Genomic DNA, 21,626 nt, shown 5'->3' on the forward strand with positions numbered 1-21,626 from the left:
CCAAAAGTTCTCGATGTACTCTTATGTCAGCGGTAAAAGAACTGTCTCAAGTTGCATAGAAATGAGTGTTTCTCCTGAAGGCCACGCTGTAGGAAGCTGTGTTTAAGCTGTGCTTCTCTGGTTTTACAGAACACACAAAATGAAGTTGAGAAACTGAAATCACAATATCGCCAGCAAGCCAAGGAAGTGAGCGCAGCGAAGAGGAAACTTCATGAGGCTAGCAAAGGTGAGTGCAGCGGAGAGAAGAGCAAACTCTATCAGCTCCCGCAGCCATGACACTGGGAATCAGAATCTGGTTTATTATCGCTGACGTATATTGTGAAATTTGTTGTTTTGTGGCAGCAGTGCAGTGAATTATAAATTATAACAAGAAAAATACAGAATATGTCGAGGTCTTCTGTTGGTCAAGGTTGACAGTGGAAGTTGTATCCTAGCTGTCTACGTGATACGCAAGCCAGGGCAGTATGATACGGAGAGCAAGCTGTTGTCGAAGCAACAGGCTTCCCCTCCACCAGCTGATGAGTCAAAAAGAATGGCAGAGACCAATTAGCAGGAGGATTGAAGGACATTTTCAATCTCTCATTGCTGCAATCAGAGGTTCCCATCTGCTTCAAAAGAGCAACAATCATACCAGTGCCCAAGAGGAGCAGGGAGAGCTGCCTCAGTGACTAACACCCTGAGGCAGGTTGAAGCTCAAGTTGAAGTTTACTTGTCATTCAACCATACCTGAACACCCATGAATACAGCCCAATGAAACAGCGTTACTCTGGGCCAACGTACAAAACACAGTACCAACAGTCACACACAGCACAGGCCGCATCTAGCCCATGGAAGGTAGCAAGCATTTCTGCGATATCAGTAAAATACAGTCGCAGAAAAAAACTATAGTCCAAGACCCTGAATCCATGAAGGTTGCAGCAGTCTGCACCAAACATAATATGTCTTTTGCAGAGCAAGTACCGGGTGGGGGAGGGGGCAGCGCCACCTCTAGCAGAACACTGTGCCACACTGCCTCCAGTGGAGTGCATCGACTCTGGTGCCTCTCCCCTGGGTGGCAATCTCCAGCAGGCTCTTGCCATCACAAGGAAAGTGACTAAGGCAATCACTCGTACATCGCCTTCACGTACCGAAGCCTCTCTAACGCAGGAGGCGCCGTGGTCCGCACCAAGCCCAGCTCCAAAAGTTTCTCCACTGATGGGGTAGACCTGGAGTACTTTGAGTTCTTAGTGTCCAGCAGGGTCCTGCAAATGTTGAAAGTGTGTTTAAAAAAGGCAATAACACCCTTGGTTGACCCAGTAGAAGCTGCTGTGTCCAAGCGTGCTGCCATCTTACCAGATCAGACTCTTCTGTGATGAGGTGCTTTGAGAAGTTGGTCATGGCTCGAATCAACTCCTGCCTAAGCAAGGACCTGGACCCACTGCAATATGTCCACAGCAGATACAACCTCACTGGCTCTCCACTTGGCCTTGGATCATCTGGACAATAGCAATACCTACATCAGGCTGCTGTTTATTGACTACAGCTCAGTGCTCAACACCACCATATCCACAGTACTAATTACCAAGCTCCAAAACCCTGGGCCTCTGTACCTCCCTCTGCAAGTGAATGCTTGACCTCCTCACTGGGAGACCACAGTCAGTGCAGATTGGAAATGACGTCTCCTCCTCACCAACGATCAAGACGGTGCACCTCAAGCTTGTGTGCTGATGAGACCACTGCTCTACTCTCTACACAGCCATGACTGTGTGGCTCGGCACAGCTCAAACACCATCTATAAATTTGCCAGCAACACAACTACTGCTGGCAGAATTTCAGGTGGTGACAAGGAGGCGTACAGGAGCAGGATAGATCAGCTAGTTGAGTGGTGTCACAGCAACAACCTGGCACTCAACGTCAGTTAGGCTAAGGAACTGATTGTGGACTTCGGGAAGGGGAAGTTGAGGGAACACACACCAGTCCTCATCGAGGGATCAGAAATGGAAAGGGTGAACAGTTTCAAGTTCCTGGGTGTCAACATCTCTGAGAATCTGTCCTGGGCCCAACATACTGATGCAATTACAAAGAACGCACAACAGCAGCTATATTTCATTAGTAGTTTGAGGAGATTTGTTACGTCAGCAAATACACTCACAAATTTCTACAGATGGACCTTGGAGAGCATTCTGACTGGTTGCTTCACCATCTGGTACAGTGGGGCCACTGCACAGTGTTGGAAAAAAGCTGCAGAAAGTTGTAAGCTCGTCAGCTCCACGATGGGCACTAGACTCCCCAGCATCCAGTACACCTTCAAAAGACAATGCCTCAGAAAGGCAGCACCCATCATGAAGGACCCCCATCACCCAGGACATGTCCCTTCTCATTGCCACAGTCAAGTAGGAAGTACAGGAGTCTGAAGACACACAGTGAATGTTTCAGAAACAGCTTCTTCCCCTCCACCATCAGATTTCTGAATGGACAGTGAACCCATGAACACTTCCTCAGTATTTTCCCCCTCTTTTTGCAGTACTTATTTAATTTATTTTTTCATGTACTTATTGTGCTTTATAGCTTTTATTACTCTGTATTGCAATGTACTGCTGCCACATAACAACAAATTTCATCAGATACCGATGATATTAAACCTGATTCTGACCAATAGAGTTTGGCCCCAGCAGCATTGCAGGAGCTGCCTTAGGGATTCCAGCTCTCCTCAGGGTTTACTCCCCAAGAGTGGGTATAGCTGCCAGGCAGCAGAGCTTTCAGATCATAGAGTTCCTTCGCTGAGATGAGCTGCCAACCGCAGCTAACAAGCCACATCTGCCTAAAGCCAGTACTTGTGTGTCCTGATATTCCCCTATCTCTGATACTCTGTGAAGCACTTGGGAGCTTTTACTATAGAGTAGTGCCACACAGTCCAGGCCCTTCTGCCCACAGTGCTGTGCCAACCTTCTAACCTTCAACAAGATAAATCTGAGCCCTCCCTCTGCCACCACCTTGGCAGTGTGTTCCATGCTGTCACCTCTCTCTGTAAAAATCCTACCTCTGACAAACCCCCCCCCCCGGGAAAAAGTCTCTGTCTGTCCAGTCAATTTATGCATCTTATCATCTTGTGCACCTCTGTCAAGCTGTCTTTCATCCTCCTTCACTCCGATGAGCAAAGCTCAAGTTCGCTGAACCTATTGTCATAAAACATGCCCTCTAATTCAGGCAGCATCCTGGTAAATTTCCTCTGCACCCTCTCTAAAGCTTCCACATCTTTCCTATAAAGAGGTGACCAGAACTGAATACAATATTCCAAGTGCGGTCTAACCAGGGACTTACAGAGCTGTGACAATTTCTCGAGGCTCTATAACTCAATTTCCCTGGCTAGAGGAGGTCAGCACACCACACACCTTCTTAACAACTCTCAACTTTTGAGTGTTGATTGTAAATTTGTTCCTGAAGTGTAATCCTGACTCAGACACTTGGGATTAGGAACAATGGTCTGAGAGGCTCACTCTTGAGAAGGGTTGTTGCCTGACAGTCTGCTGCTCTGTCCTGGACTGAGCTGGACGTTGACCTCCGGTGTCTCTCCCCAGGCTCAGCAGAATCTGATTACAGACATTTCTTTTCTAAATTAGACAAGGAGCGGGACAAAATGAAAGACAAGTACGTCAAGGCCACCATGAAGATGCACATCCTGCACAACCAGTACGTGCTGGCCGTCCGCTCAGCCGAAGCCCACCACCAGCAGTATTACCAGCAGGAGTTACCGGGGCTGCTCGATGCACTGCAGCAGCTGCACCAGGAGATGGTTCACATCCTGTAAGTACCATCCCTGAGTGCTGTACTGAAAATACTTTCACACCCATCCCTGTTCTTTATCTAATTCAGCAGCATGGGATTTCTGCAGACAAGGGAGACACTGTACACTGTTAAAGGTGTGTAAAATACTCCACAGGAGTTATACAAAGCATAAAATACAGAAGGAAAGAAAAATTATTAATGAAGTGACAAAAGAGGCAAAATAATATCAGCCAATTACTAAGCCACACCACGCAATATACTGCCAGAGGGAGCTACATATCCAACTGTTCTTCCTGTGTCTCTCAGTCTCCCTCTGTCTCTGTCCCCCCCACCCCCCACCCCGCTCCAACTCTTCATACTAGACATGGCCAACCCTGAGGAGATTTCCTTTTTATACCCCTCTAGATCCCTTCAAAAATCAAGCATAACTTTTACCCCAGTACTTTTCCAAACAAACACGTTTCTCATCATTATCTACTCTCAGGGCTGTCGACTGTTCCTCACGGCAGGTTCTCAGAACATGCCTGTGCACTAATTTCCTAGAAACCAACTAGCACCATTCTATCTATGAACTTCCACTTTATGTTACATATTTTGCCATGTTAGCAAACTGGAATCCAATTTAACTCTTTCGTTGCAAGTGTGATATTCAGCTTAACCAGCCGTTTGCAAGAAATGGGGCAGTTTTGGTCTCCTTATTTAAGAAAGGATGTGCTGACGTTGGAGAGGGTACAGAGAAGATTCACTAGAATGATTCCGGGAATGAGAGGGTTAACATATGAGGAACGTTTGTCCGCTCTTGGACTGTATTCCTTGGAGTTTAGAAGAATGAGGGGAGACCTCATAGAAACATTTCGAATGTTAAAAGGCATGGACAGAGTGGATGTGGCAAAGTTGTTTCCCATGATGGGGGAGTCTGGTGCGAGAGGGCATGACTTAAGGATTGAAGGGCGCCCATTCAGAACAGAAATGCAAAGAAATTTTTTTAGTCAGTGGGTGGTGAATCTATGGAATTTGTTGCCACGGGCAGCAGTGGAGGCCAAGTCATTGGGTGTATTTAAGGCAGAGATTGATAGGTATCGGAGTAGCCAGGGCATCAAAGGTTATGGTGAGAAGGCGGGGGAGTGGGACTAAATGGGAGAATGGATCAGCTCATGATAAAATGGCGGAGCAGACTCGATGGGCCGAATGGCCGACTTCTGCTCCTTTGTCTTATGGTCTTATGGTCTAAGATTACAAATGACTGAGCTCCAGGGCACAGTCCAACATCTGCTCAGAATCAGAATCAGAATCGGTCCAATATCAGCTCAAAATCAGAGTCAGTCCAGCATCTGCTCAGAATCCCTCTGCCCTCTGCCCTCTGCCCTCTGCCCTCTGCCCTCCACCCTCCGCCCTCTACCCTCCGCCCTCTACCCTCTACCCTCCACCCTCCCCTCTCCCCCCTCTTCTCCCCACGGAGGAAACCCACACAGTCGCAGGCTAGCGTACAAACTCCTTACAGACAGCGGTGCGAGTTGCACCCAATTGCTGGCACTGTAAAGCATTTCACTAATCGTGCTGCCATTTAACCCTTTGTTAACAGTTCAACTGATCAACAGCTGCTCTCATCCTCCAGCTGATGGTCAATCTTCCAAAAGCAAGGAGTCTCCCCTTTTCCTCTGAATCCGAAATCATGGTCCAAGTCCCACTTCTACCATCTCCACTGAACACTCATTAATCTGAAACGTTAACCCTGTTTCTCTCATCACAGATACTCACTGATCTGGTTGGTGGTTTTATAACTGTCACATCAATTCAAGATTCGATTCAATTCGATTCCAGATTGGTTAATGTCATTTCCAGTACACAAGTGTAAAGGAAAAAGAAGTAATTGTTACTCCGGATCTGATGCAACAGGAAAAAAAGATAAAGAAGACAATAAAAACACCACAATGAATATAAATACAAAAGATGGCGTGTGTGTAGATAAGAGGACTGACAGGAAATGATGAAGTAGTGGTGATGATGTAGGGGCTTCTGACAGACAGTGGAAAAATTTTCGTGTGCTATCCAGACAGATTATGCAAGACCTAATTATATCGAGGTAGTAAAAAGAAAAAAAAGAAGAAAGAATAAAATTACAGATAAAGTGGACGCAGATAGGTAAACAGCGTAGGGGAGTCACAGATTGGGAGATGATGAGTTAAGATTAAGATTAGCTTTGTTTGTCACACGATTATTCAGTTCCTCATTTAGGGTTTGAGAGGTTCGTTCCGGCGTCTGATAGCAACGGGATGAAAGCTGTCCTTGAGCCTGGTGGTGTGTGTTCTCAAAGTTTTGTGTCTTCTGCCCAATGGGTGACAGCAGAAGTGACCGGGGTAGGAGAAGTCTTTGATTCTGTTGCTTTCCAAGGCAGGGGTCAGTGAATGGGGAGGCTGTTTGCACAATGGACTGGGCTGTGGTCACAGCATTGCAACTTCCTCATGAAAGTGTTGCTCTGGACTTCCAGCATCTGCAGAATCTCTTGTGTCTGCAGTTTCTTGTGGTCTCAAGCAGAGCAGTTACCGCAACTAGCTATGAAGCATCCAGATAAGGTGCTTCCTTTTTTTTTGTAATTTATTTTTTATTGAAGTTCATCATCAAACAAGCATTTCCATAAGATGTATTTCAGATACTGTACATATATATCATGTAGTCATATTTGTCACAAACCTCCACATAATATTTATCTGAAGTATGCACTTATAGAAAGGAGAGGAAAGAAAGAACAATCAAAAAAAGACTATGTACAGAGTAGGGAGTGATTTTTTTACAACATATTCATTGACTTGTGAGAATAAAATCAGGCCTATGAGGTGTGTAGTTAAACCACTTTTCCCCAGTATGAATCAAATTGTTCCAACTTATGATTAACAGATGCTGTTATCTTCTCCATTTTGTAAACGTCCATTGTAATTTCCATCCATACATTTGAAGTCGGGCTCTCCTGTGATAACCATTTCCTGGTCTTTTTACCAGCCACCAGCAGTACATTCATTAAACATTTATCTCTTTTCAACCATTCTTGAGGTATATACCCAAAATATATGGTCTTATTTTCTAAGGATATTTCACATTTAAAAATGTCTTGTAGGGCATTATGTATCCCACTCCAATAGTCTTTGATAATGGGGCATTCCCAGAAAATATGATAATAGTTTGCATTTTGATTTCCACAATTTCTCCTGCAAACAGGGAGGTTACTATCATAATGGGATTTCTGAGAGGGTGTAATAAAATATCAATTTTTTCCATCTGAACTCCCTCCATTTCTGTGAACTAGTACACTTCCATTGATATCTCCATGTTATTGTCCATTCTTCGTCAGATATTATTATCCCTCCTTGTTTCTCCCATTTTGTTTTAATGTATGAAGTCGAATACGTTTTAAGATTTGATAAACCCTTATACACTCTTGAAATGATTCTACTACCGTTATCTGAATTATATGCTTTTCTAAATAGCTCTATCAGACATGTACTTGCCTTGGTTACATTTTTAACCGTTCTATTAACATACTGGTGCATCTGCAAATACTGGTAAAAGTCTTGTTTTTCTAATGAGTGTTTCTCTTTGAGCATTTCAAAACTGAACAGTGTTCCTTCTTTCATTATATTGCAAATAGCTGTTATTCCTTTGCCGTCCAGTCCTTAAATCTAGTATCCAGTTTATTCAGCATAAAATCCAAGTCATATGCACATCATTTAAGAATTGCAATATCTCCCTCTAGTTTATATTCTTTTATAATAGTTTTCCATATTTTAAGAGTCCATTTCACATATGGGTTATCAATAGTATTTATGTAACATTGTAGGTTGTTATCAGCCAAAATTGCCTGTATGGGGATGGAAAGTATCCTCTCCTCAATGTTTTTCCATTGAGCGTCATATGATGGGTTGCACCAACATATCACAGCTGTCAACTGTGCTGCAAAATAATAATCTCTAAGAGAAGGTAGACCCCATCCCCCCTTTTCCTTGGCTAATTGCAAAGTTTTGAGACGAACTCTGGGCCTTTTAGCTTGCCATATATATCTTGATAACATTTTGTTCCATTCATTGAATTGATTTTGGTTAATCTCTATTGGTTGTGTCTAAAAGAGATATAATAGTCCGGGCAGTATATTCATTTTAATGGATTCAATCCTTGAACTGAGACTAAGAAAAGGAATTAGGTTCCATCTTGTTATATCTTCCTTAATTTTTTTTATATATGGGCGAATAATTGCATTCTGATAATTTTGCCAAATCTCTTGGCATAATGATGCCCAAATATTTGAAAGACTCTGTTTGCCATGCCAGGGATTTCTACTTTCAATTTCTCTTGGTGGGCTATAGTCATATGAAAGTAATTGTGTTTTATCTATGTTGATCTTGTATCCTGATAATTGACCATATTGTTCAAAGGATTGCATCAATTTAAGTAAAGAGTATGTTGGTTGCCCTAGATAGATCAAAATGTCATCCGCGTAACAGGCCAATTTATGCTCTGTCCCTTTAATAGTAATTCCCCTGATATCTTCATTTTGTCTGATGTATTGAGCTAATGGTTCCAGATATGATGTGAAGAGTAGTGGTGACCATGCACACCCTGTCTCGTGCCCCTTTCTAGGGTAAAACTATTAGATAAATATCCATTGATTTTAATCCTAGCAGTAGGGTTGTCATATAGTGCCTGTATAGTTTTAATAATTGTGTCATGGAAACCAAATCTATGTAAAACTCTGTAAAGAAAATTCCAATTAACTGAATCAAATGCCTTTTCAGCGTCCACACTTATCACTATTGCTTCAATTTCATTTTTTGTATATGATCCATAATGTGAAGTGTCCTTTGTATATTGTCTTGTGTTTGGCGTTGTTGTATAAAACCTGTCTGATCATTATGTATCAGTGTGGGGAGAAACTCTTCTAATCGTTTGGCCATAATGGAGGTAAATATTCTATAATCCACATTAAGAACAGATGTTGGTCTAAATGACCCACATTCCATTTTATCCTGCCTTCTTTCGGTATAGCTGAGATTATCGCCTCCTTCCAGCTGGGTGGCATTTGCGCCTTTTTTAGGGCCCAGTTCAGTGTGGGGAGTAAAACAGGAATTAACTCACTTCTAAACTCTTTATACCACTCAGCCGTATATCCATCTGATCCTGGTGACTTGCTTAATTTAAGCCTACTAATTGCAGTTTTTAGTTCAGCTTCAGTCATGTCAGCAGTCATCGTTCTGTTTTGTTCTTCGCTTAAAGTGGGTAACTCTAAAGAATTCAGGAAGGTGTCAATTTGGGTTAAGTTTCCCCCTGGAACTTTGGAATATAGGGTTTTGTAAAACACTTCCAAAGCTTCTTGAATTTCACTTAGCTTATTTTTTTTCATCACTTTTGTTTTTGGATCCCTTATTCTATGAATTGTATTTTCTGCTTTTTTTTTCAGTTTCCACACCAGTATTTTCATAGATTTAGATCCACTTTCATAATGCCTCTGTTTCAGAAACATTAATTTTTTTCCTGATTTCTTGTGTAACCAAACTATTAATTTCATTCCTAATTTTTTTTTCTTCTAATGTATCCTGTGACAAACTCGATTTGTGTTTTTTTTTCTAGTTCCTTCAGTTTATTTTGTAATTCCTCTAATGTTTTATTCCTTTTTTTTCTTATATGAAGATTTCGCTATAATTTTCCCTCTTAAGTCAGCCTTCAGAGTATCCCATAGAATGGGAGGTGAAACCTCTCCATTATCAGTGAATTCTAAGAAAGGACCAATTTCTTTTTTAATTTGTTCCTTAAAATAGGGATCATTGAGTAGACTTGAATTTAGTTTCCAAGTAGTATTCTTTGGTTGTAGGTCAAAATCAACAGATAAATATATAGGTGCATGGTCACTTAGATCTATTGTCCCAATTCCACAGATGTTTATTTTGTCTTTGTCTTTGTTTTTTCCAAATACTATGAAATAGTCTATTCTTGAATATATGGAATGGGGGGCAGAATAATGAGTGTAATCCCTTCTGTCAGGGAAGAGGTCCCTCCATATATCACTTAGACCAACATCCTCAAAAAGATTGTTAACTTTCTTATGTAAGGACTTTGTTTCATAAGTTTTTCTATTGGAAGAGTCTAACTTCGGTTGTATTTGTAAATTTAAGTCTCCCCCACATATCAAGAGACCTTCTGTTTCCATTACCATAATATTAGTAATTTTCTGGAAAAAACTAATATCACTTCCTGGGGGTGTGTATATATTCAATAAAGTAACTGGATTTCCATCTGTATTCCCCCTTACCAGAATATATCTGCCCTCCTCATCTCCCATTTCGAATACTTTTTCAAAATTTAGCTTACTTGAGATGAGAATAGCAACTCCTCTTCAATGTCCTGATTTATATGAGGAGAGAAACAAATTAGTGAAACCCATTCCTTTAATTTTCCATGCTCATTATCACTTGTGAGTTTCCTGTAAATATACCACATGGGCTTGTTCTTTTTTCATTTTTGATAGAATTTTACTGCATTTGATTGGATTTAACAGCCCATTGACATTAAAAGAAATGAATTTTACTTTGTCCTTAGCCATGTGTATTTATCTGTCAGTATATCATTGAAATTAGCAGAATAAAACTTAATTGATCTACTCCCTGAACAAATAAAAACCAAGAAACGCGAGTTTTTAAAAAAGGCAGCGAAGGAGTGATTCCAAGGCTGAGGTCTCTAGTAGATGACCCTGGGTTGAGCTGGAGGAAACGTCTAGCCGTTGGGGATAGCCTCTCCTACCTGTGAGTTGAGGGCCCCCACTGCAGTACCCATAAAAGTAAGTGAAAAAATCTATGTCCATTACACAGAAAAGATTTCCCTGTGTCTTCCTCCCATGTATATATTCTCATTTAGGTGGGGAAAAGGGAGCGAATGAATGAATAAAAAATAAAATAATTGAGTAATATAAAATCCACATTGTAATATGTGCTTCTTGAGATAAGTATAGCACTGTCTATTTAGTCATAGTCATAGTCATACTTTATTGATCCCGGGGGAAATTGGTTTTTGTTACAGTCGTACCATAAATAATAAATAGTAATAGAACTATAAATAGTTAAATAGTAATATGTAAATTATGCCAGTAAATTATGAATTAAGTCCAGGACCAGCCTATTGGCTCAGGGTGTCTGACCCTCCAAGGGAGGAGTTGTAAAGTTTGATGGCCACAGGCAGGAATGACCTCCTATGATGCTCTGTGTTGCATCTCGGTGGAATAAGTCTCTGGCTGAATGTACTTCTGTGCCCAACCAGTACATTATGTAGTGGATGGGAGACATTGACCAAGATGGCATGCAACTTAGACAGCGTCTTCTTTTCAGACACCACCGTCAGAGAGTCCAGTTCCATCCCCACGACATCACTGGCCTTACGAATGAGTTTGTTGATTCTGTTGGTGTCTGCTACCCTCAGCCTGCTGCCCCAGCACACAACAGCAAACATGATCGCACTGGCCACCACAGACTCGTAGAACATCCTCAGCATCGTCCGGCAGATGTTAAAGGACCTCAGTCTCCTCAGGAAATAGAGACGGCTCTGACCCTTCTTCTAGACAGCCTCAGTGTTCTTTGACCAGTCCAGTTTATTGTCAATTCGTATCCCCAGGTATTTGTAATCCTCCACCATGTCCACACTGACCCCCTGGATGGAAGCAGGGCTCACCGTACCTTAGCTCTCCTCAGGTCTACCACCAGCTCCTTAGTCTTTTTCACATTAAGCTGCAGATAATTCTGCTCACACCATGTGACAAAGTTTCCTACTGTAGCCATGTACTCAGCCTCATCTCCCTTGCTGATGCATCCAACTATGGCAGAGTCATCAGAAAACTTCTGAAGATAACAAGACTCTGTGCAGTAGTTGAAGTCTGAGGTGTAAATGGTGAAGAGAAAGGGAGACAAGACAGTCCCCTGTGGAGCCCCAGTGCTGCTGATCACTCTGTCGGACACACAGTGTTGCAAGCACACGTACTGTGGTCTGCCAGTCAGGTAATCAAGAATCCATGACACCAGGAAAGCATCCACCTGCATCGCTGTCAGCTTCTCCCCCAGCAGTGCAGGGCGGATGGTGTTGAATGAACTGGAGAAGTCAAAAAACATGACCCTCACAGTGCTTGCTGGCTTGTCCAGGTGGCCGTAGACACGGTTCAGCAGGTAGATGATGGCATCCTCAACTCCTAGTCGGGGCTGGTAGGCGAACTGGAGGGGATCTAAGTGTGGCCTGACCATAGGCCGGAGCAGCTCCAGAGCAAGTCTCTCCAGGGTCTTCATGATGTGGGAGGTCAATGCCACTGGTCTGTAGTCATTGAGGCCGCTGGGGCGTGGTGTCTTCAGCACAGGGACGAGGCAGAACGTCTTCCACAGTGCAGGAACCCTCCGGAGCCTCAGGCTCATTTTTGCTTCTGTTTAGCTTATCAACACTTTTGAAATTAGTCAGACCTTATGGCTCTTCTGGAGGGGATGAGGGCTGTCTTCAGAAAACTCACGGTCTCTTCCTGATATTCTTCTCTTGCTCTCCTCCTGTCCCCTGCTTTCTCGATTCTCTCACTATTTCCCAAGCAGAGCGGGATAACTGCTCAGCCAGGCTTTCCCTCGGTTTGATCACGCTGACGGGCAACCCTCTGTCTTTCATGTCTGCAGTCGCCTCTTCCACTGTCTGATACAGCTGCGTCCCGTCTTCATAAAACACTTGCAGTTTAGCAGGGTACGGAGTCTGGAATCTAATCTTACTTGGCTTTAATATTCACTTCGCTTCAGAATATTCCTTACGTTTCTGCAGGGCCGCTGGGGGGTAATCTTGATCGAAATATATTAATTTCCCATTCAAAAATACCACCTTCTTTCCCCAGGCCTTGCGCAGAATCTCTGCTTCGGTATTGTACTGAAGGAATCTAATTACTGTTGAGCGTGGCTTATCTTCCCTGTCTCCAGAAGGCCTCGGGACGAGTGCCCAGTGCGCTCTCTCAGTTTCAAGTTCCGTAGTCGAGGGAATCTCCAGCGCGTCCCGCAGCAACTTTTCTACCAACTCTACCATAGACAACTCCTCCGCTCCTTCGGGATAATTATATATCCTGATATTCTTCCGTTGTGATCTTCCCTCCTGGTCCAGCAGTTTACTTTCTTGTTGATTTAACACTTTTATCGTCTTACTTAGCATCTGTTCCATGTTTTGAAAGCAACCTTCTGCCTTTTCAATTCATGTCTCTGCCACCGCTATTTTCTGATTGACATTGGTGAGCTCTGACTTGATATCACTTAGTTGCTGTTTTATGTCTTTTTGGACTTCCGTATCTCTTCCAGAATTTTTATTAAATTTGCCGCTTCACCTGAACGAGGCCCAGTGTCAGCCTCGCTATCATGAGCTTGTGTAGGAGAGCCGCTTGTTGCACCCCTCTTGTCCACAGGCTTCGCAGTGACTTTTTAAAATCTCCATTCCTTTTCCCCACTCTTGCCCCCCCTTACCAGTTCAGATATTTTCAAGAGATTTTGTACTTGGTGGATTAAAGGGGCAAAATAAGTGTTTTTCCGGAGGAGCTGTTATTTTAGGCTGTCATTCTGGATGATGACATCACCCTGCTCCCGATAAGATGCTTTCTATGCAACACACACAAAATGCTGGAGGAACTCAGCAGGCCAGGCAGCATCTATGGAAAAGAGTACAGTCAACGTTACGAGTCGAGAACCTTCATCAGAATTCATGCTGATTTCCTCCAGCATTTTGTGTGTGGTGCTTGAATTTCCAGCATCTGCAGATCTTCTCTTGTTTGTGATAAGATGCTTTCTATGATGCCTGTATAAAGATGGACAGGAGTCGTCAGAAGCAGGCTGAGCTTCCTTAAACTTCTAGCAGAACCTACTGTTGTTTGATATTCCCAGCAACTGCAGGTTTTTGCTTTGGATGACTCTACAGGATACTGAATGCAGCCCGCTCTGAGTGGTTCCTGAGGTTGCTCTGACCTGTGTCCGGGCCACTGACGACGATCTTCCCATTTGTCTTCCCACACTCACAGCAAGGACATCCTGCAGGAGTACCACGAGCTGACGAGCCTGGTGCAGGACGAAGTGGTGGCAGTTCACCGGGAGATCAGCAACGCGATCGAGGCCATCGACCCGCTCAGGGAGTACGACAGCTTCATCGAGCAGAACAGGTGTGTGATCCATTCCCCTCGGCCAGTCAACCCACGTCCGGGCATGACCAGGGTCTGCAGCCCCTGTGGAAAACGTGTGTTTAATAGACACACACACACACACACACACACACACACACACACACACACACACACACACACACACACAGTCACACACACACACACACACACACACACACACACGCAGACGCACACACAGACAGACACACACACACTCACACACACAGACACACTCACACACACGCAGACGCACACACAGACACACACACACAGACAGACACACTCACACTCACACACAGACACACACACACACACACACACACAGTCACACACACACTCACACACACAGACAGACACACTCACACACACACACAGACACACACACTCACACAGACACACACACACACACACACACACACACACACACACACACACAGAGTCCGTTTTTTTCCTCTCCATAGATGCTGTCTGACCTGCTGAGCTCCTCCAGCATTTTGTGCATGTTTTGCGCTAGATTCCCCACCCACACCACGCACCCCCAAAGACGGGTCGGTTCCCACCTTCCTCAACCACTGCGGGAGCCTGGATGTGGGCACTTCAACCTGTGTGGTTTAACATCCATCATGACCTGGGCCCCCCTCCATCCCAGTCCAAGCTCAAATCTATCTTGTGTTCATTGCCAGATGCACAAGCACATGTGGCAACGAAAAATTAGCATCCACATCACAGGCACATAACATCAGATGACAGACATCCCACCCTGCAAAAACTCACCCCCCCCCGCAACCCCATATCCCCCCACCCCGGCCCTGGTCGACCTCCAAGGGTGTATTTAATACTTTGTTTAGTGATTTTGTCTAATCTGTAAACCAAGTTGGGTATATGCAGAAAATGTGACATTAAAATATGTACTTATATTATATTATCATGTTTATTCTATTACAACTTTAAGCAAGTCTACAGGGAGTTTGGCCTCATCAAGTAGGATATCAATAGAGTAGCTCCTTAGCAGCCAGCCAGCTAGTTTAAATAACGTTAGCTATGCTAATGAATGAATGACATCTGTTAAACTCACCTCAACATGTCTTTCACAGTCTTAACCCACCATGGGCAATAGAAGAGTCACTGTTGCAAACAGTGCAGCGAGCAACACTGTCATTATTTTTGAGGTCGACTGTAAAACCCGCCCACAGACAGAACTGATAGGTCTACTTAGCAGGGGTCCGCAATCGTTTTTGCACTGCAGACCGGTTTAATATTGAGAATATTCTTGTGGACCAGCTGACCGGGTGCGGGGGTGTTAATCATAACCGGAATATAGGCGATAAGTGAATCGCATCATAACATTTTAAGTAACGTTTGGATATTAAACACACAGCACATATTTCCCCCGTATGAACATATAAAATCATTGCAACACACCGATATCGCTGAATTAGTGGGAGCCCTGGGCTTGTTTCCCTGCAACAAGACGGTCCTACCGAGGGGTGATGGGAGACAGCGATACTCGAATGGGTTCCTTATATCCAGTCTATTCCGCAATTTAGTTTTCATTGCATTCATTGCAGAGATATATTGGAAATGGAAACAACGTTTTCAGTGCTTCCATAGCTATCTCAGGATATTTAGCCTTGACTTTGATCCGGAATGCCGGCAGAGATGTTATGTCAAACATACTTTTCAGCCCGCCGTCATTTGCAAGCTCGAGGAGTTGATCTTCTTCCCGCGCTGACATGGATGATTCACCGGGGACATTCACAAATGGGTCACGGACCCATTCCTTTGCACGACTTGGGTCATTGATGCCCTCACATGCGTTAAAATTCAACAGTGCATGACGGAATGAGGAAAGGTGCAACTGACTCGTATCGTTTCATATCACCAAATCATACTGTTTCCTCGCGGCCCGGTGGTTGGGGACCACTCTTAGCACGAAGAGAGACCAATCAGGATGCTCGCTCTCCCTCTCAAAAAAATATATTTCCGGGATATTGTATATAATTTCCGGGCATCAGGGAGCCACTATCGATATGCGGGAGACTCCCGGAACTTCCGGGAGAGGTGGGATGTCTGAGATGAGCAGCATTCACAAGAAAATCGAAAGTCAGACATAAATTGTGACAGATTCTGGTTAACTGGGTGACTCTGGGACCGGTACATTTTGGCCCAATTAATCAGCTGCCACAATTAGTCGAAGTTTCATGGAAATAGTTAAAAAGGTATAAAAAGACAAAACATTAACCAAGTAACAAATTATGTGCTTAAACAACATACAGAACTGTATTAGTTCCTTGTAGTTATCGACTGAGGAATTCAACCAGTATACATTGCTGTGTTCTTTTGTTTGACTGTAAATGAACAAAATCAGACATCTCGTGCAGATAATGGATTTCCTTTAATGCCCCACCTTCCCTTCGTACCCCATCTGTTACTTATTTTTATGCACACATTCTTTCTCTCACTCTCCTTTTTCTCCCTCTGTCCCTCTGAATATACCCCTTGCCCATCCTCTGGTTCCCCCCCTCCTGTCTTTCTTCCCGGACCTCCTGTCCCATGATCCTCTCGTATCCCTTTTGCCTATCACCTGTCCAGCTCTTGGCTCCATCCCTCCCCCTCCAGGGTTCTGTCCATCCATTGGGTTCCCCAGCAGGGGCGGACTCCTGGGCAGGTGCTGAGCTGGACTGTGGCTGGGGAACTCCAGGCAGGAAAGGACTGGTGTGAAGCTTGAGGGGATCGCCATGACACCTCACTCTGACTCTTCATGTCCCGCACAGGACGGTGACCGAGCTGCCCCCGGTCGTTACCTTTGACGCCAGCCTCTTGGAGGACTTGGAGGACTTGCAAGTGGGCGAGTTGCAGGTGAACGACCTGACCATCGAGTCCGTGCAGCACAGGTGAGTGTGTGCAGCCGACCATGCGTGTCATTGCCGTGCGCGTGCTCATCTGAACGTGCGTGTGTTGGACCATACCTGTATATTTGGGTTCTCATGAATATCAGAATCGGTTTATTATCACTGACGTAAGTTATGTAATTTGTTTTGTGGCATCAGCACAGTGAAACACATTTAAAAATTACTCTGGCTAAAAATAAACAGAGCAAAGGAGAGCCAAAATAGTGGGGGAGTGTTCATGGACCATTCACAAATCTGATGGCGGAGGGGACGAAGCTGTTCCTAAAATGTTGAGTGTGTGTCTTCAGGCTCCTGTACCTCCTCCCTGATGGTAGCAATGAGAACACAACGTGACCTGGATGGTGAGGGTTCTTAATGACCAGCACCACTTTGTTGGGACGTTGCCTTTTGCGGATGTCCTCAGTGGTGGGGAGGCTAGTGCCTGTGATGGCGCCTGCTGAGCCTTCAGCCCTCTGCCTGAATTTCTGATCCATTACATTGGATTCTCCAGAACGGAGGGTGATGCAGCCAGCCAGAATTTGAAATAAAGCAAAGTTAAACTCTGTGTGCGTGCTACGAATCATGGCGTCGAGGGTCATGCACACCGGCACCAAGCTGTCAGTGGGTCACGGAAGCTGGTGGTCCTGTGGATAGCAAGGAAGATCCCATCAGGATATATATCAGACAGAAAGTTGGGTAGAGTGCTGGCAGATGGAATTTAATCCCAACAAGTGCAAGCTGACACATTTTGGGGGTCAGGAATATTCAGCAAATGGTTGGGCACAAAACAATGTTGATGAACAGAGGGATCTTGGGGTTCAGGTCCATAGTCCCCTGAAAGTAGCAACACATGTCAAAGTTCAACGTATATTTATTACTGAAGTATGTATACTATGCACAATCTTGAGATTTGTCTTCTTGCAGGCAGCCACAAAACAAAGAAACATAGAAAAACCTACAACACAATACAGGCCCTTCGGCCCACAATGCTGTGCCAAACATGTACTTACTTTAGAAATTACCCAGGGTTACCCATAGCCGTCTGTTTTTCTGAGCTCCATGTACCTATCCAGCAGTCTCTTAAAAGACCCTATTGTATTCACCTCCACCACTGTCGCCAGCAGCCCATTCCACGCTCTCACCACCCTCTGCGTAAAAAAAATTTACCCCTGACATCTCCTGTATATCCACTTGCAAGCACCTTAAAACTGTGCCCTCTGGTGTCAGCCATTACAGCCCCGGGGAAAAAGCCTCTGACTATCCACACGATCAATGCCTCTCATCATCTCATACACCTCTACCAGGTCACCTCTCATCCTCCATTGCTCCAAGGAGAAAAGGCCAAGTTCACTCAACCTATTCTCATAAGGCATGCTCCCTAATCCAGGCAACATCCTTGTAATTCTCCTGTGCACCCTTTCTATAGTTTCCACATCCCTCCTGTAATGAAGTTATTTTTTATTAAGTGCAATCGTGAACAATAGCCAGATCAGAAATGCTGATCAAGTCAACTAGTTCCTAAAGAGAACTCTGATAGGCCAATCAGATGGTTCACTGCCGCTCGGGCAATCAGAACTGAGCACAGTACTCTAAGAGGGGTCTGACCAGAGTCCTGTATAGTTGTAACATTACCTCTCGGCTCTTGAACTTAATCCCATGGTTGATGAAGGCCAATACACTGTATGCCTTCTTAATCACACAATCAACCTGCGCAGCAGCTTTATGTGTCCTATGGACTCGGACTCCAAGATCCCTCTGATCCTCCACACTGCCAAGAGCCTTGCCATTAATACTATATTCTGCCATCCTATTTGGCCTACCAAAATGAACCACCTCACACTTATCTGGGTTGAACTCCATCTGCCACTTCTCAGCCCTGTTTTGCATCCTATTGATGTCCTGCTTATACCCTCTGACAGCCCTCCACACTATCCACAACACCCCCAGCCTTTGTGTCATCAGTAAACTTACTAACCCATCCCTCCATTTCTTCATCCAGGTCAGTTATAAAAATCACAAAGAGAAGGGGTCCCAGAACAGATCCCTGAGGCACACCACTGGTCACTGACCTCCATGCAGAATATGACTCATCTACAACCACTCTTTGCCTTCTGTGGGCAAGCCAGTTCTGGATCCACAAAGCAATGTCCCCTTGTATCCCATGCCTCCTTGCTTTCTCAATAAGCCTTGCATGGGGTACCTTATGAAATGCCTTGCTGAAACCCATATACACTACATCTACTGCTCTACCCTCATCAATGTGTTTAGTCACATCCTCAAAAAATTCAATCAGGCTCGTAAGGCACGACCTGCCTTTGACAAAGCCATGCTGACTATTCTTAATCAGACTATACCTCTCTAAATGTTCATAAATCCTGCCTCTCAGGATCTTCTCCATCAACTTACCAACTGCTGAAGTAAGACTCACTGATCTATAATTTCCTGGGCTATCTCTACTCCCTTTCTTGAATAAAGGAACAACATCCGCAACCCTCCAATCCTCTGGAACCTCTCCCATCCCCATTGATGATGCAAAGATCATTGCCCGAGGCTCAGCAATCTCCTCTCTCATCTCCCACAGTAGCCTGGGGTACATCTCGTCTGGTCCCGGTGTCTTATCCAACAGGAGCCTGACGTCGACAGGCCACAGCCACCGAACCGGTTCAGGGCTGAGACAAGAGCCAAGGGGTGCAGGTCACACCTGCAGAGTCAGTTCAGGGCTGTAGTTGGTCCAGGAGCCTAATGGTTGCAGGCCACAGCCACAGAGCCAGTTCAGGGCTGAGGTGAGTGAAGCCTTGGAATAGTGAGCTGAACATCAGTTCGTCCTTTGCCCTCAGCCTCAACGCCTTTTTAAAAAAAATCTAGCTCGGCACTTAAATCGGTTAAACATCAGTCGTTTTTAGCTCTTGGGTTGGAGCCCTGCACTCTGATCTGGCCCAAAGTTTGCTCCAGCATTGGCCGATAGGCTGATGAAGAAGGGATATGGTACGCTCACCTTCATCAGTTGGGGAAAAAAATGAACATTTGTGTGCTATTTGGCAACTTCACAAAACACTGGTAGTGTACAGAAGGAATATTTATTCAAAGTTCAAAGTAAATTGAGTATCAAAGTACATATATGTCACCATATACAATACTGAGATTCATTTTCTTGTGGGCATACTCAATAAATCCATAGATTAAAACCTTAACAGATTCAATGAAAGACTTGGGTATTCAACCATTATGCAAAACATAGCAACAAACACAATACACTAGAGGAACTCAGCAGGTCGGGCAGCATCCATGGAAAAGATCGGTCGACGTTTCAGGCCGGACCCCTTCGTCAGGACTGCAGGGGGAAGAGACAGAGCCCCTATAAAGAAGGTGGGGGGAGGGTGGGAAGGAGAAGGCTGGTAGGTTCCAGGTGAAAGACCAGTAAGGGGAAAGATAAAGGGGTGGGGGAGAGTAAGCAGGGAGGTGATAGGCAGGAAAGGTGAAGAAGGAATAGGGGAAAACACAATGGGTAGTAGAAGGAGGCAGAACCATGAGGGAGGTGATAGGCAGCTGGGGGAGGGGGCAGAGTGACATAGGGATAGGGGAAGGGAGGGGGAGGGAATTACCGGAAGTTGGAGAATTCTATGTTCATACCAAGGGGCTGGAGACTACCTAGACGGTATATGAGGTGTTACTCCTCCAACCTGAGCTTAGCCTTATCATGGCAGTAGAGGAGGCCATGTATGGACATATCTGAATGGGAGTGGGAAGCAGAGTTGGAGTAGGTGGCTACTGGGAGATCCTGTCTGTTGTGGCGGACGGAGCAGAGGTGCTCGACGAAGTGGTCCCCCAATCTGCGTCGGGTTTCACCGATGTAGAGGAGGCCGCACCGGGAGCACCGGATGCAATAGATGACCCCAACAGACTCACAAGTGAAGTGTTGCCTCACCTGGAAGGACTGTTTGGGGCCCTGAATGGTGGCAAGAGATGAGGTGTAGGGACAGGTGTAGCACTTACACTTACAGGGATAAGTGCCGGGTGGGAGATCAGTGGGGAGGGACGTGCGGATAAGGGAGTCGCGGAGGGACCGATCCCTGTGGAAAGCAGAAAGGGGTGCAGAGGGAAAGATGTGGGGTCCTGTTAAAGGTGGCGGAAGTTGTGGAGGACAATGTGCTGGATCCGGAGGCTGGTGGGGTGATAGGTGAGGACAAGGGGAACTCTGTCCCTGTTGTGGTGGCGGGAGGGTGGGGTGAGTGCCGAAGTGCGGGAACCCACCAGCCTTCTCCTTCCCACCCTCCCCCCACCTTCTTTATAGGGCCTCTGCCCCTTCCCTCCACAGTCCTGATGAAGGGTTCCGGCCCGAAACGTTGACTGATCGTTTCCACGGATGCTGCCCGACCTACTGAGTTCCTCCAGCATGTTGTGAGTGTTGTTTTGACCCCAGCATCTGCAGATTATTGTGTGTTTATGCAAAAGATAGTAATCTGTGCTAATTCAAAAGGAAAGAAATAATACAAAATAAGCAATAAATATCGAGAACATGACAAAGTGAGTCCATTGCTCGTGGGAACAGTTCGAGGATGGGGCAAGTGAAGATATCCCCTTTGGTTGTTGGTTGAGGGGTAGTAACTGTTCTGGAACCTGGAGATGGAGGTTCTGAGGCTCCTGTACCACCTTCCTGATGGCAGCAGTGAGGAGAGAGCATGGCCTGGGTGATGGGTGTCACTGGTGATGGATGCTGCTTTCCTGCAACAGTGTTTCTTATAGATATGCTCAGTGGTGGGGAGGGCTTTACCCAGGCTGCATCC

The 21,626-nt window shown here is 45.0% G+C and overlaps 1 protein-coding gene across 1 annotated transcript in view; it reads left to right on the top strand.

The window, feature by feature from the left end:
- The window catches only part of fes (FES proto-oncogene, tyrosine kinase), a 101,573-nt gene that overhangs the window by 36,671 nt on the left and 43,276 nt on the right, over positions 1-21,626 (top strand). The window contains exons 4-7 of the mRNA XM_072282137.1: positions 130-226; positions 3,600-3,783; positions 13,814-13,951; positions 16,726-16,845. Coding sequence (XP_072138238.1) covers positions 130-226; positions 3,600-3,783; positions 13,814-13,951; positions 16,726-16,845 — 539 coding nt within the window. The remainder of the gene's footprint in view (positions 1-129; positions 227-3,599; positions 3,784-13,813; positions 13,952-16,725; positions 16,846-21,626) is intronic.

The sequence above is a fragment of the Mobula birostris genome, chromosome 18, assembly GCF_030028105.1.
Source record: "Mobula birostris isolate sMobBir1 chromosome 18, sMobBir1.hap1, whole genome shotgun sequence".
NCBI classification, from domain to species: domain Eukaryota; kingdom Metazoa; phylum Chordata; class Chondrichthyes; order Myliobatiformes; family Myliobatidae; genus Mobula; species Mobula birostris.